The 16,889-nt window shown below is 34.7% G+C and overlaps 2 protein-coding genes across 4 annotated transcripts; both read left to right on the top strand.

Annotated features, from left to right (window-relative positions):
• The first annotated feature begins 1,543 nt into the window (after window positions 1-1,543).
• LOC110615680 lies at window positions 1,544-9,368 on the top strand. Of its 3 annotated transcripts, none has more exons than XM_021757697.2 (14): window positions 1,544-1,902; window positions 2,057-2,119; window positions 2,209-2,410; window positions 2,901-2,975; window positions 3,095-3,196; window positions 3,388-3,428; window positions 3,631-3,744; window positions 6,811-6,925; window positions 7,024-7,214; window positions 7,300-7,416; window positions 7,649-7,734; window positions 7,912-8,145; window positions 8,226-8,265; window positions 8,607-9,368. In XM_021757697.2, the coding sequence occupies exons 2-14, from the start codon at window positions 2,066-2,068 to the stop codon at window positions 9,165-9,167; spliced, it is 1,932 nt and encodes a 643-aa protein (XP_021613389.1). In that variant the 5' UTR covers window positions 1,544-1,902; window positions 2,057-2,065; the 3' UTR covers window positions 9,168-9,368. The 3 variants fall into 3 exon arrangements, with proteins under 3 accessions (XP_021613389.1, XP_021613381.1, XP_021613397.1); XM_021757689.2 differs by having other exon boundaries at window positions 1,544-1,895; XM_021757705.2 differs by lacking the exons at window positions 1,544-1,902; window positions 2,057-2,119 and having other exon boundaries at window positions 2,234-2,373.
• Window positions 9,369-13,858: 4,490 nt separating this feature from the next.
• LOC110611075 (LIM domain-containing protein PLIM2b) lies at window positions 13,859-15,426 on the top strand. Its single transcript, XM_043950603.1, is given in 4 exon segments — window positions 13,859-14,361; window positions 14,476-14,601; window positions 14,822-14,914; window positions 14,994-15,426. Coding segments are annotated over 4 exon segments (630 nt in total). The 5' UTR covers window positions 13,859-14,226; the 3' UTR covers window positions 15,270-15,426.
• The last annotated feature ends 1,463 nt before the right edge of the window (window positions 15,427-16,889 follow it).

Consider the following 16,889-nt stretch of genomic DNA (forward strand, 5'->3'; position numbering starts at 1 on the left):
ATTGATTCAATTTAATTTTTATAAATATTAAATTTTAATTTTTAATTTTTAATTTATTCAATTTAATACAATTTTAAATGAAATATACTATTTTTACATAATATCTTCTCATTTTGAAAATAAATAAATAATAAGGATATGGCCTTCCATGATCGTACATATACACACGTGGGGTTTTTTCATAAATTTTAAACACTAAATTTATATTTATTATGATGCAATTTTCTTTTGTATTTTATTATTTTTTATTTTCTATCCGTTCGGCCCCTCAAATTTTTGGTATTCATCAAGATTGCCCCCAAGATAACCGGATTCGAACATGCATCGACATTTTTCGTTCATAATCAAGAACTGTGTACTGAGTAGTTGCCTGCCAAGCAAGTTGCCTATTTAATGTTACTCTGCAGGATTTTGTCAGGGAGAAATGTTCTGATAATACATAAACTCAATAGAGGAAAACAATACATGATATCCCATCAGGTGAGTGATGCCAAAGCATCTATGATACAAATCGCAGTGTCTTAAGAGTTCTTTGTAACAAAAAAATTTAAACTTCCCAGCTCTCTACAGAGGAAAGAGGTATGTTACAAGCTGCCGTCTTCAGCACCAACATAATCTTTGTATGTTTCTGAGGATGACGCCAACTCCACTCTTAGATTCTCAAACTTCTCCTTCAATTTCATGGCATCTAAAGCAGAAAGAATCTGCTCCTTGATCTCAGCTTCTATTTTTTCTACGTTCCGAGAACTTGAACCTTTGGTTATCTCTGACTTCAGCTCCTCAACTTTGTTACTAAGGCCTGCTGCATTCACCGATCTTTCAATTTCCTCTGGTATTTCTTTATTAACGATTTCTATTTTCTCTCGTAGAGCAGGTGGTGGAGTTGCCACATTTCTCTTAGCTACTCCAACAATCTCCAAGCCAGATGACTTCAGAACTTCAAGGAGCTCTTTCTTAGCCTTTTCTGCTTCCTCCACCAACTCCTTATCTAATGGTTCCCCTTTAGACAACTTTGCTTCAGCATTCTTCAAAAATTCCATCTTTGCTTTTACCTCCTCTGGAACTTTCTGGTTAATGTTGGGATCAATATCATCTGGCCACGGATAATCATGCTTCTTTCCCTTCTTAACTTTTGCAATGACACGACATCTGCTTCCAGTTCCCGTCCTGTAACCACGTACCGTTCTGAGAAAACTGCTAGCGAAAAGGGCCTTGCTGTAATATGCATTTGACCCCAATTCAAATGAGAACCCATCTTCGCTTCCTTTGCCTCTTCCACAGTTCCCAGCAACAAGTGATAAGGTAGCCATCTCAGCTATTTACCTCGAAATCTACAAATTCAGGTACGGAATTTCTTTATCCAACCAGATCTTTCTTCCTGTTTCCTGCTTTCTACTCAGGTATGAAATTGAGCTTACCCCAAGAAAATTTATAGCAGAGATCTCTCCCTCTCTTAATTGCCTTGACTACTTGGCCGTACAAAAACGCGCTGCGGTTCGATTGGATGAGACTTCTAGCAAGTTGGGGGAGCCGTCGCGAATAGAAATCACTTTATCTGCGTGTGCTCTCTTCGAATGCCAGTTGTATGAAAGTATTGGCATGTATCTCTCACGCGCTGAATGAGCAGATTGGATAGACACTACTACCATCTAGAAGATGGACAAGTCATCACACAAGCTATTAACAAGGATAACCGCCAACTTAATCGGGACCCACCACCATCCTTCCATCTGTTGGGTTCGGTTCGGTCTGGGTATACGAAGCGGCCCGAATCTTTAGCGAGGCTCGAGTCCAGCCCAGAACATAAATTCAGCGACATAGTATTTTTGACCTTTTGCAACCTTGCATAGACGCGAGCAGCAGCAGCAGCAGCAGCAGCAACAGTGAGAGGAAAGGTGAGAGGTGAAAATTTGAGATCAACCTTCGTCTTCTGCAATTTTTCTCGACACTTCTTCTTTCGGAGTCCAGAGCAGGATGTTGTTTTATAGTACTTCTTGATTCATAATATCAATCTTCATGCAATTTCTTTTATCACTTCAAGATACTGTTTCTCCAGGGATTAAAGATGTCAACGGAATATAAAGATTGGAATGAAGTTCACAATTGTGTGATCAAATTGGTTAGCTTATGGGCCTTATCAATGTTTTGTTGTTATTATAATTGTAGATAAGAAAACAGCAAGCTGAGTATTTAGATTTTGAATTGCAGAGAGAGAATCCTCGAAGACGAAAGGAGAAGGTTTACATTGGCTGTGGGGCTGGTTTTGGAGGTGACAGACCATTGGCGGCACTTAAGTTGCTTCAAAGAGTTAAGGAGCTTAACTATCTTGTGCTTGAATGCTTGGCTGAGCGCACCCTTGCTGATCGTTATCAGGTTATGTTGTCCGGTGGTGATGGCTATGATTCTCGCAGTATGTTTTCTTTGATTGCTTACGATTCTTTGCTACAACTCTCTGCTCTTCCTAGGTTTTGATAGGGGCATTCTAATTAGAATTTAGTGGGCAATTGATTAGTAGTTGCAAATTAGTCCAACCTCTTTATTGAAATGTGTTCGAAATTGCGCAGGCTTATTGCTGCATTGTAAGGCCTTGTTTGCATTGAGTGTTGCTTCTTCCATTATTAGTGTAGATAGTTTATCTATCTATTTACTATTTTGTCATGCTTTCTTTCTAAAAAGTTGTTGTCTCTATCTATTTACTCATAGTTTCTTTCTGAAAGGGCTCTTTCTTCACTCTTGAATTTTGATTTTTAAAACAGACCATGGCATTATACATGTGATTGTTATACTATTTTCATTATCTTTTCCTCTTTGTGTTTTGAAGATTATATTTTAATACTTATCTTCTAATTTCTCTCTCTCTCTCTCTCTCTCCCTCTCTCTCTCGTTCTTTTAAATAACAGTCGCAGATTGGATGAGACTGCTTCTCCCTTTGGCTGTAGAGAAGGGAACTTGCATAATAACTAACATGGGTGCAAGTAAGCTCCTAAAATTTGAATCATGATGTAATATTCAATTTGCAAGTTCTTTTGTTGTTGATCTTTTCATTGTGGGTGTTTTCATATTATCTAAATATTTTCTTCTCAATTCTGGCAAGTGGATGCACTTGGCGCTCAAGAGAGCGTTCTAGAAGTTGCCAGAAATCTGGGGCTTAGTGTTTCTGTCGCTGTGGCTCATGAGATCTTTTCCAACAAATCAGGTATCTTTGCTACCATAAAAATGAATCATGTAAATTAATAGGGGATTGTGGATGCCAATCTTTATTATTAACTTTGAAAAGGTCATTAATATATTTGAATCAAGTATTTTGTACATATTTTTGGTCTTCATGCTCTGCATTTGTGTTATAAGTCAATCCTGCAACTTAAAGCCAAAATTTTTCACATCCAGGTTCGGGATCTCCACGTGTGAAATCAAATTTTGCAGAAGGTGTATGAATCTGGTTCTCTTGCTTGTGCTTCCTGTTTGTATTCAGACTGCAATTTTTTTTTTAAAAAAAAAGAATTGCTAATTATAAAATTTCAATTTGTTACTCTAGCAGACATTAAATTTAATCCAGAACATGTTATTTTTACTCTATTTTCTTGCTTGTGGGTGTAAGGTTAACACATTCTTTTGTTCTAATTTCTGAAGGGTGCTAGTACATATCTGGGAGCAGCACCTATTGTTGAATGTCTGGAAAAGTATCAACCTAATGTTATAATTACTTCACGAATTGCTGATGCTGCCTTGTTCTTAGCACCAATGGTATGCAATCACTTTCTTTCTTTTCACATCCCCTTGAAACCTTAACTTTTGATTTTTTTTTTTTCATTAATGCAGTATATAACTGTTACATATTCTATAGATCTAAGCTTGCAATCTGTGCAACAGCCTTCGTAACCTTGCTTTGATACCAAATTGTTAGAAGTCTGATGTATTAGCTCAGAATAATGGAAGAGAATGAGTTGAGAAGTAGTAGAAGAAGAAGAATAGGGATGAGAAATAAGATCAGAATTGGAAGAGAGAGCGAGAGAGAGAGGGAGAGAAATGAGAGGGAAAAGTAGTTATTTAGTAATTTGATACCAACCAGCTTAACAATGCAGTCCTATATACCCAAGTCTCGAGCTGTCACTTAACAGAATGCATATTTACAATTTCCCCCCAAAACCCTGTAACAGACTCTAACAAATTCTTTCCCAATTACTTCTTATTTCTTCTAGAATATGTAACAACTAGTCGTTTGCCTGCACGTTGTGCGGATATTAAAATTTTTTATATTATTATTTTATAAAATAATACTTTTTTCGTATAAATTCACTCTGCCTACTAAGAAAAACAAAACATTTTCTCTAAATTTTTAAACTTAAAATAGTAATCAAGCACAAATCCATGCACATATCAAATTCAATTGCTACAAAAAAAATGAAAATTTTAATAGTAATTATCATATATTATATTATTAATATTCAATAATAAATTCTATTTAAGGAACTATATTCTTAGGAAAATAAAGTTTACTAATCTCCAATGGCGGTGGATGACAGTGGCAGTAGTGGTGGTAGCGGAGGAAGAGAATCATTTGTTTTATCACAATACTCTTCAAGTATGTCAATTTCTTTAGTGGTAGATTCTAGTATATCAATTATGTTAGGCGAACATTACTTTGTAATAGGACGAATGGCTTCACAATAGCCATGATATAAATATATTTCACTATTGAGAAAGAATAGGATGATTTCTTCAAAACATTTAGATGCCTCATCATCCAGGTTCAATCTAGCCAACAGGATTGAGTTGGCTATTGAAAATTGTGCAACCATGCGTTCTATGCTAGATGCTAAGGAAATAATAAGAAAGAAAAGTTTTAAAATATGAGCTATTTGAAAATGAAAGAGAGAGAGCTGTGTGAAGGCATAAATGGAATAGAGATTGTGTTGATGGGTTTTATATAGAATGGATACTAAAAGTTACATTTTTATAGAAAGCGAAGAGACTAAAATTATTACAATCATTAATATAATAAATTGTAGTAATTTAGATTTAATAACTTAGTTGTTTAATATTTGTAACACTTTATTTAGAGTATTAGAATCACAATTTTACTTTTTATTATAATTTAACTATTTAGATTTATTAACTTTTTATAGTTATTTGAATTGAATAAAATTTTAGTTTGATAATATTTTATACAATTAGTTTTAATAATTCTTTAATTATTTTATATTTTTATCACAATTAATAATTTTTTATAATAATTTTTATCGATTGTATGTATTTATTCTATATAATTATTCACATCATATAGAGCATTTGTAATTAAATTATATTAGTTATGATTTTATAAAATTGTCAAATATATAAACAACAATATTGTGAGATAGTAAAAACTTTTTATATGGTTTTTTGTTATAGAATTATTGTTATATGGTAAAAATACTTTTTTCTATTGTCCAAACAATTTTTTATATGATGTTTATTCAATTTTTATAAATATATTTTTAACATTCTATTTATTATTAAAATAAAAAATACAATAAAGTTTTTTAATAATAAAAATATAATAAAATTTTTATTGCAATATTAATAATATAATATATTAAAAATAGTAGGACATCAAAAGATCATATAATAGTGAGAGTAAATATAATAAAAATTCTATTTATTATATTAGAAAGTAGGAAATTAAAAGGTCATACATTAATAGTCATTAAAAAATAATAAATTACATTTATTATATATACATTAATTTTTATTTTATATAGAAATAAAATTAAAAATGTATAAAAAATTATAAATATATTTGCGTCACATGTCTTAAGTATGTAGGATTAATTGTATCAATTGTCAATCTCTCGTATCTAAGTTTAATAGTGATATTTGTCAATCTCTCGTCGATTTATTTTAGAGTCTAATTATATATATATATATATATATATTTACTAATAATAAAAATATAATTAAAAAGACATATTACAAGTTTAAATATATCATTTCTCACATTTTATAGTTAAGAAGATAGATATGTATTATTTTTATTGATTATTTTAAAGATATAGTTGGTTTTTAGTTTTAAATTTTTTTAATTATAAATTAATATAAAAAGTTATAAAAAATTTAAAAGTCACATACTAATAATAATGGTAGGAAATTTAAAAGTCATATATAAATTATAATAATAAAAATAATAAATTGCATTTATTATGGACATATTAATTTGTAACATTATTAAATATAAAATTATAACTTAAAAATAAAAATAAAATATATTAAGTGTGCCACTTGACACAAATACATAAGTTTAGATGCATCACTTGGTACAAGTGCATGAATTTAAGTATGTCACTTGTCAATCTCTTCATAGCCTATTTTAGACTCCAGCTATATATATATATATATAACACCTCTTTTGTTGGGCTTTGGCATTGTTTTACTCATTTCTTATGGATTCTCATACCATATTGGATTCAGCACATACTAATTATACTGTTTGAAAAATTAATAGTCATTTTATCTGTTAGATACTTGGATAACAGGATATGATCATTTGTAAGTCCATATGTTGGATTATGGCTGAAGTGTTGCTGGAAATAGGAAAGCCATTAGTATAATTGGGCAGACAGCTCTTTCACTAGAAATAAGATTTGTGCAGATACCTATGAAGGCTACATGATTGAACTACCAGGCAGCTTATGCTTGCCTAGTTGTGTACATGAGCCAATAACTTATTCTTTAGAATGTAGACTAGCAACATTTTAAAGTATGTACCCTTGTTTTGCTAATTGGACTTTTTATTAACTTACTTTAAGAAGCAATTTGATTGATCGAAAATAGGTTTTTGAATTGGGTTGGAATTGGGATGACTTAAAGGAGCTAGCCCAGGGATCCTTAGCCGGGCACCTCCTAGAGTGTGGTTGTCAACTCACAGGTGGATTCTTCATGCATCCAGGTGAGCTTGCTCTATTTTTATCCCACAATAACTGCTAAAAGGCCATAAAGATAGAACCACATTAATGATTAGAATATTCAATATTTCCTCTATCATAGGTGACAAATATCGAGACATGTCTTTCTCGTCTCTGCTGGATTTGTCGCTTCCCTATGCAGAAATAAGTTTTGATGGACAAGTTTGTGTAGCAAAGGCAGAGGGAAGCGGTGGGGTATTAAATTTCAGTACTTGTTCCCAACAACTTCTTTATGAGGTTGGAGATCCAGGTGCTTATATCACGCCTGATGTGGTGAGCTTTATGTGTATATTCAATAACTCATGATAAATGACAATATTGAAGTGATAAATAATTTAAAATATTTTCTTGAATGCAGGTCATTGATTTTCAGGATGTTTCATTTCATCCATTGTCAAGTTCTTGTGTTCTCTGTGCTGGAGCAAAACCATCTTTAGGATCCAGACCTGAAAAACTCTTGCGTTTGGTACCAAAGGTAATTTATGTATGCATCATTTAGATCTAACTTATGCACATTATAACAAAAACTGAATGCTCATTGAGTCTATAACAACAATTTCATCTAGACCTAGCTACTATGACTGGTATAATTTTTAAAGAAGTGCAGTGCAATAACATATATCTGCATTTGGCAACCCCTCAATTGGAAGTCACTGTAAGGCATTCCCTGGGTCCTGGAATGTTTGAGTTTGATTCCTTGTTTCCAGGATTGCGGTTGGAAAGGATGGGGAGAGATATCCTATGGAGGGCATGAATGTGTATCTCGTGCTAAAGCTGCTGAATATCTAGTAAGGTCAGTATTTGCTACTGTGATGAACTGAATTAGTGCAACTCTTTTCAGGGAGTCATTGACTCAGTGCTGTTTTTTAATTTCTGAAGAAACAAAGTTTTTTAACATTTCCTCTTATATTTTATTTTATTTCAAAAAATATGTGAAGTAATAAATTACTCCCTAATTTTATTAGGTCAGGTCATGGATGGAAGAAGTATGTTCCGGTGTTAGCTGTAATGTAGTTTCATGTATTATTGGACTTGATAGCCTGAAGGCCACTAGGATTAATGATGACTCTTCATCATGGACCACTAATCAAGACGTAAGGTTACGAATGGATGGATTATTTGAGTTGAAGGAACATGCAGTCCTATTTACAAGAGAGTTTACAGCTTTGTATACAAATGGACCAGCTGGTGGTGGTGGTATCAGGTCAATTTCTCATCTGCTTGTTGCATTCTACTTCATTTTCAATAATTTGAACATGTTATTCTCTTTGTTTACTGATGCAGCACTGGATATAAGAAAGAGATAATTCTCGAAAAAAAGTTGGTAGGATCCCAATCTCTCTCTTTTTCCATGTTTGTGGATTTTATCTGTAACTAAGGGGGCAGACTTAGAATCATTACTTGGTAGAATGCGTTACAACAAATCATCAATGCAGTTGTCTGACCATACTAAGCTGTAATTACAAATTCAGCATCATAACTATTTGCTATTCTCATTCCCTCCTATATCTCTTCTTTTTCTTTTTTTGAACCTTGGAAATGACTCATTCTGCCATGAAAAGTGGAAGTTTTTCTTTCTTTAGTCAAATGTTTTTTGTGAAGTTGAGTGGTCGGTCAAACATTTTTATTACATGTCAGGTCTTTCTTTCTTTCTTTCGTTTTTAGGTTGGGCGCGAATGCATTTTCTGGCAGACTGGAGTGAAGTACACCACAGGAATGAATTTGGAGAAGGAAGAAATTGGCCATGAGAATGTGGAGAAGATGCATGAAGCTTTGTTACCACCATTTACAAAAGATAATGGGGATTATTCGTTGCCTGTGATTGAGACTTCCCCTGCTTCATCTGGCCAGGAGATCCCACTTTATACTGTAGCTCATAGCAGGGCTGGGGACAAAGGAAATGACTTGAATTTTTCAGTCATCCCACACTTCCCTCCAGACATTGAGAGACTGAAGATGGTTGTGACACCTGAATGGGTAAATGGAGTTGTCGCTGCGCTTCTGAATACCTCTTCATTTCCTGACTCAGAAGCTATCAAGAAGAGAGACAAATGGATCAATGAACATGTAAAAGTGGAAATTTATGAAGTAAGGGGAATACATTCTTTGAATGTAGTGGTCCGAAACATTCTAGATGGTGGTGTCAATTGCTCTCGGAGGATTGACCGGCATGGAAAGACCATTTCAGACGTTATACTAAATCAGCAAGTTGTTTTGCCCCCATGACGAGCGAGTCTTCACCCTCATCAGCTTTTCGCATGTTTATCCTCATGGAGTTGAGTTCCATATAACAAATTTGTAATGCTGATGTTTACCTTTTTTTTTTATTCCTTCGGCATGTTTAAAAGTATATTCATTTTTCGAAGACAACAAAAGTGTTACACTTTAGACTAATTTATGGAAAGGGGTAACATTAGTGTTTCGATCTGTTCCTTGGCAAATTGACATTTCCAATAGAGCAATGGCAAAAATAGCAGATAAAGAAAATCTCTCGAGGACTTCTATTCTCGCTAAAAGTTACTTAAATTGATTTTTTTTTAATGATTCTTTTATTTAAAATAAAAAATTTAATTTATATTTACTTATAATTTTTTTTATTGAGAATAAAAGAATTCAATTTATATTTACTTATAATTTTTTTTATCACATATAATAATAAAATCATAAATAATTTTACAGAATTTATTAAAATTAATTTCTTACCATATCATTCTTTTCAACGCAGAGGGTTAAAGTTATATCTGCGAATCTTCTGCCTGTACGCCCAAAATCTGAACTGCATTTTAATTCTGGCAGCAGCGCACCCTACTTATTGTATTTTACTTGTGCCTTTAAAAATGAAAATAACGCAACATTCTGCTGATTAAAATATTGTAGGGAAAAAATATTATGCTAAAATATTAATTAAATTGTGTTTAAAATTAATTTTTAATATATTTTATTTATAAAAATGTTAAAAATAAATTTTCAGTATCATTTGAATGATAATCTCTAAAAACGCAACATTCTGCTGTTTAAAATATTTTAAGGAAAAAATATTATGCTAAAATATTAATTAAATTGTGTTTAAAATTAATTTTTAATATATTTTATTTATAAAAATGTTAAAAATAAATTTTCAGTATCATTTGAATGATAATCTCTAAAAAGTAAATTTAAACCATAATATTCGCTATGCACTTAGTTCAGTAATGTCAAATCGCAATTAAGGAATAATAATAATTTATATATCTATTTACCATTAAGTAAAGTTGAGCTTTCCGATAAGCAAAGTTGAGCTTTCCGAGAAAGAAGTACATGAACTTTGATAACATAATAATAATCCCCTTTTAGATCGTGACACAATTATATGACCTTTGATAATATAATAATAATCCACTCTCTTAGATCGTATGCGTATAAAAAAAAGAAAAAGTTCACACCAGCGTATTCAGTCCAACCCTTTTACAGAAGGACCGTCCGTCGTAGAATGCATATCAAACTTTCTATCTGATCCATGTTGGGAGCAAGCATGTCAACTTCTTTAACACATGCAGATTCTCAATTAGATCATAATTGTGCGAACAGGACTCACAAACAAGATATAAATGATGGATTGAATATAGGTGAAGCGACTCAGCATGTATTAGCCAACTGCTTGTTATAAATAAGCTGCATGACACTTCTACTACAACACTCTACCGTCACATTTGATAGGACAATCTGTCAGAACACCCCAAAACGGTAAAAATATTAATACTCCTGATTTAATTATGTGGAGGCAGAGAAAGAGAAAAAAAAAACAAGACCCTAAAAGTGCTCAATCTCCCTAAAGCCAGAAAAACTAGTCTGATCCACGATCGATTTTCAACTATCCAATCAAATCCATTAACTTCTCCGTAGATTAAACCCTTTAATCACGTGTCATCATCTTCTAACTTCACCTGATCTCAAATATATCAATCGGTACTGTCTGTGAAAAACTAGGGAAGATATCCAATCAATCGGAGTTTTCCAAATATAAACCCAATGAGATCCACCATGGAAAATCAAGAAAACAATCTGTTGACACCTATCGAAAATGAAAATCCAACCCCCAAAACTCCAAATTCTCAAAACTTTCCTATGACATTGTTTCCATTTTTCCTCACTCAAACATTACTATATACACCTTCCACCAGCAACCCCACTCTAGCAAACACCACTCCACAAACACATATATCTAACCAGGATCTGCAAACAATGTCTGTGTAGCTGCAACAAATGATGATGTGGATGAACAAAATAATGCAGCAAAGGGGTCTCACTTCGCCCACGCCCACAAATCTAACACCCATCATAACTCCTAATCAAGCACCTATGCCAACCTTTGTTCTAGAAATCAAAAATCATGACCAAACCGCCACGATACACTTAACTCTAAAGAGAAGAGAAGGTGAGTCTGCCACAGAACCTCCAACCAAGTTCAGAAGTCATATGGTAAGAAATCAGATAGAGGAAGATACTGACAGGCTGGAGAGGTACGAAGTAGAAAGTGAGAACGAGGGCACCAGTTCGAAAGCTCCCACGTTTAATGAAAAAACCATCACAAAAAAAGGGGAGTAATGGAGAAGCTGAAAAAACTGAAAGAATCATTGTTGGCGGAGTTAAAGAGCCAAACAGGAGCCCCCATAAGCCTAAGAATGACTTTCCCGTTTGTGGCCCGTATTCGAGAAGAGACTATTCCTAAGAAGTTTCAAATGCCAACCATGGTGCGTATGATGGCACGAGCAATCCCAGGGACCATGTAATCAACTATAAAACTTTCATTGAGTTACAGACTACGCCTTGCTTTACAAAGTATTCCCTATTACCCTCACCGGTGCAGCTTTAACCTAGTTCAATAACCTAGAAGCAGAAAGTATCAAGATTTTCCATAAACTGGCCAGCTCATTTATAGGGAGATTCATAGCCAGCGTCCCAGCTTAGAGGAAAACCAGTTATTTGAAGATGGTTAGACAAAAGAAAGATGAGACTCTACAGGAATATGTTACCCGTTCCAATACAGAAGCCCTCTAGATCCTAACCTAGACGATCCTCAAGCAGTGGAGGCCATGCAGAAGGGACTACCTCAGTGGAGTTATTTGGGTCCCTAAGCAGAAAACCACCATCCATATTAGTCGAACTCATGCAAAGAGTGGAAAAGTATATCAGGCAGGATGATGCCTTCAAGATTAGTCGATTTGCTAGAGAATGCCAAGAGAAGGACCAGATGAAAGGCCGGCCGGAAGATCGAAGGAAGGAGCATGTACATCGGAGGCCTGATCGAAGCGTCGAAGCCTTAAATAGATATCAAGACAATAGGGAAGTTGATTGCTGACCTAGGCTCCCTCTCTATCGAGACATTACTCCTTTTAAATAAAAAACATGACTCCTCTCTGATTGGGCATCCACTAGGTCAGGAGGAGGAGGCCAGAAAAATAGGACAATTCGTTCGTTTAGATTTGGAGCCCAAATGTAATGGGTCTCTGTGAAAAGAAATGATCGATGGAAAGTTTTCCAGAGAGAAGTATGAGTTACCCTAAAAATAATTCATTCGACCCGAGGGAATGGTAGAGGGACCATTAAAAAAGAAGCGCGTACCTGAGATTCGAAAAACTTGAAAGTACAAGGAAAAAAGCAAGAGGAACTCTAAGAAATAGTGAATAGAGGTAGCAAGAATAATAAGAATGTCAAAAGTGAGAAAATGAAGATGGAGACTTCATTTTATACCCCAAGCCAAGCATTTATGAGCTTTCAAAAAATCAAGTTTCGAAAATCCAAACAACGACGATAATTAAAAAGCCTTTGGAAGGATGTGCATGCGTGTCACGCATACTTATGACAATGCCTCGTAAATCAAAAGGAATTAATGGATGTACATTTGGCAATGAAAGCGTCGATTTCGAATCGTTCCCCAACTGTCATAAATAACTCTCAGAAAAAAGAAAGGGCATCTAATAACATAATAATTATGGACCCCTTGAGATCGAGACGTGTGTACAAGAAAGGAAAAGGGTCCACACTAGCGTATCTGGTCCAACTACCTTGCAGAAGGACTACCCATCATAGAATGTAGCTCAAACCTCCTACCTCTTCGACCTCACCCATGCTCGGAGCAAGCAGGGTGACCTCTTTAAGGCACACAGATTCCCATTAGAGTCATAATTGCGCGCACAACAAGACTGACAAACAAAACATAAGTGATGGACGGGATATGGATGAAGAGGTTCAACATTTATTAATCGATTGTCTGTCATAAATAAGTCACTTGATACTTTTACTACGACACTCCACCGTTGCATCTGATAAGACAGTCTGTCAAAATGCCCCAAAACGATAAAAATATTAATACCTTTGAACTAATAATGTGGATGCAGAGAGAGAAAAAGAAAAACAAAACTCTAAAAGCGTTCAACCTCTCTAAAGCCAGAAAAACCAATCTGATCCACTATCGATTCTCAATTATTCAATTAGACCTATTAACTTTCCTGTAAATCAAACCCTTTAGCCACGTGCCATCGTCTCCTAACCTCATCGAATCCCATATATATTAACCTTATTATTTTGCAAGCCATTTCATCTTTTTTCTTTTTATATTTATTAATTAATATGCGTTAATTGCATGTAATATTATTTTCTACATATGTACAAAATTACTAGTTTTTTTTTAAAATTAAGTACAAAATCAATAGTTAATTAATTAGTACAATTAACAAATTAATTAAAGTTAAATAAAAAGCTAGAATTAAGTTTTAAGTAGTTGTGTCGGCAGCTAAAAAGCTTAATCTGAACTCCTGGAGGACACAGTTTATCATTAGTAATCATATCGTATGGTTGATATTTACCTAACTTAACAACCACCAAATGAGTAAATAGGTTGGTTTCTCATTTTCCATTTTAACCTGAATCAAATTTTCTCGAGAAAAAGTCAGAGCACCAACATTTCCTTCTTTTACTCCAATCCCATCGGACAATACCCAGAATTAGAGCATTAACATTCCAATTTTACATTCATAATATTGGGATCTCCAATCACGTGTCAACTTCCTACTCCATCAGCATTGCAATTCAATCTAAACCATCACAACGAGAAAAAAGCCAAAATTAATCTGTTATATTTTGGTATAAATCAGTTTTGTTTTGAAACAACGAAGACTTTGTGTAATATTTCCATGTGTCTACATTTTTCTTGTCCTTGTTCCACCCCAAGTTATATACTTCATTTCTCTGCATCTTCTGAGAAAGCTTTCGTAGCTTTCAGTTTCGGACAGGAAGAAACAAAAGCATGTCGTTCACTGGAACTCTTGACAAGTGCAAGGCTTGTGACAAGACTGTTTATGTTGTTGATATGTTGTCCCTTGAAGGAGTGCCTTATCATAAATACTGCTTCAAATGCAGCCACTGCAAAGGAACTCTTGTGGTATTGTCCCCCTCCCCTGCCCCCCCCCCCCCCCCCCCCCCCTCTTTTTTTGTTGATTCTCTAGCGCTGTTTCCTGTGATTCAATTTGAGGTTTCTTCTCATGGTCCATGGCAGATGAGCAACTACTCCTCCATGGATGGAGTCCTCTACTGCAAGACCCATTTTGAGCAACTTTTCAAGGAGTCTGGAAATTTCAGCAAGAATTTTCAAGCAGGCAACATCTTTTTTCTTCCCTAGCCTGTCTTAATTAGGTTCCAGCTTTTGTTCTTTCACTAACATGTGTTGTTTTATGGCACGTTATTGCAGGCAAGACTGAGAAATATGACTCGGTAATATATTCATGGTTCCAATCTGACTTGCATTATAGAATTTGAAAACCATTCTGATGAATGAGATTTTCTAGGATTCTCTCATTTTTATCCATCTGTACTGTTTTTATTAATGATAATATCTGTTGCAGTCTAGGGCTCCACCCAGCAAAGTCTCTTCCTTGTTCAGTGGAACCCAAGACAAGTGTTCTGCATGTGGCAAAACAGTGTACCCGCTGGAGAAGGTTCAGTCTGCAACTCAAAATCTTAACAAGCTGTGTTTTTTTAAGAATGTTTGTTGAGAATTATGGTGATGTGATGCAGGTGACAATGGAAGGAGAATGTTTTCACAAGTCATGCTTCAGGTGTGCACATGGAGGATGTCCTCTGACACACTCATCATATGCTGCTCTTGATGGAGTCCTCTACTGCAAGCACCATTTTGCTCAGCTGTTCATGGAGAAAGGAAGCTACAGCCATGTTCTCCAGGCTGCTTCTCACAAGAGAACTGCTTCCGCCAGCACCCCACCTCCAGAGCCGGCAGACCAGGAACCACAACCAGAAGCAGAAGCAGCTGCTGCTGAAGAAGATCACTCTTAAACAACCAACTTACACACACCATATTGTTTTCTTTCTTGCTTCATTACTTTCTCATATAATGTTTGATTTTGTTTTGGCAGATGGCCTCATCATGCTCAAGATTGTTGTCTGATTAATTGTTCTCAATTTTGTTGTTGGATTTGTTTATTTATGTTATTTATACAAATCAATTATATTGAATTCTTTTTTGCAATTCTTTGGTGTGTTATTTTCATTTCTGTTTTCATCAATAAAAAAAATTAATACAAATGATTTTGAAGCTATATATAACCAAATTATTTCAGCAAAATCATTTACCCTCATTTTGGTCCGTTGATTTTATAAAAAAATAAAAAATAAAAAATAAAAATAAATTCTTATAATATTTATAAATTTTTTAAAATAAAAATTTTTTTAATTAAAAAAATTAAATTCGTTATTTTATAAAAAATTAATTAAATTAAATTCTTATAAAAACACTTTGATTCCAAACAATGGATTAATAGGCACAACAATCATGAAAAATCGCTAATGGGCCACTTCCCGTGCGGTAAGCGAACTCAGCAACCGAAGTTACCAAACTGCAAAACACCGACAAGAGACGAGTTTTGAGCCGTATGATTGGAGCGTATCTGTCACGTCCCAAACAAGCCCAGCCTGCCCAACTAATAAATTTCATTTTCTCGCATTCCAAACAGAGACGGAGAAGGAAAAACGAACATACTCCCTCTTTTTCCGCTTGGCTCTCTGTTTCACTTTCATCTCTGAAACAAAAGATATTATTATAAAAAACAAGCGCATATTGATCGTTGATTTGTTATCAGTTGTCATTTTCTGCCTATCTACTCTCTTCTCAAACTCTGCCATTGGTGTTTTCTCTAAGTTCTGTCTGCAACTTTGCACATCTTGATCGGTCAGTCCATTCTCTCCTCGTTTCACTCGAAATAGATTATGTTCATGTATTTAGACAAATATGTCAGCTTCTGTGTATTTTTGAGCTTTTTTTACCAGGTATTTGATTGAATGCGATGAGCGTGCGCTGATTGTTTGCTTCACTGTTTCTATATGTACTCCTTTTTCATTGATTGGATTGTAGGTAAGGATTTCGCTTGTGCTCCTTTTTCTCTAATGTGCTTCATGGGATGAAGGCACAGGTTACAGGTTTTCGAAACGGTTACGCTCGAGGTTGAGATATGGCCATTTATCAAGTGCACGTTTGGGTAACTCACTTTTTTGTACTTCTGATGTTTCTAAGGTATCAAAGGGATTTAGCTGAGTGAGTTAACGTAATGATTCCTTAGCATACATTGACGGGAATGATTGAAATGTAGAATTAGTTGTAGTGCTGACAGCTCAAGAGTGGGGTCTGATGATGGTGCAGAGTTGAGTGGTTATGGAGAGAAAGTAGGAGAACAGAAAGAAGAAGGGGAGGTAGAGGCATATACTTCAGATGAATTGCGGGAATTGTTAGAGACGGCAAAGACAGAACTGGAAGTTGCACGGCTTAACAGTTTAATGTATGAGGACAAGGCTCAAAGAATTTCAGAAGCTGCAATTGCTTTGAAGGATGAGGCTGGAATGATGTTAACTCAACTCTTGATATGGTTCGAGGGATTGTTAATGAGGAGTCTCTGTTGCCAA

Source organism: Manihot esculenta, chromosome 1, assembly GCF_001659605.2.
Source record: "Manihot esculenta cultivar AM560-2 chromosome 1, M.esculenta_v8, whole genome shotgun sequence".
Taxonomy (NCBI): domain Eukaryota; kingdom Viridiplantae; phylum Streptophyta; class Magnoliopsida; order Malpighiales; family Euphorbiaceae; genus Manihot; species Manihot esculenta.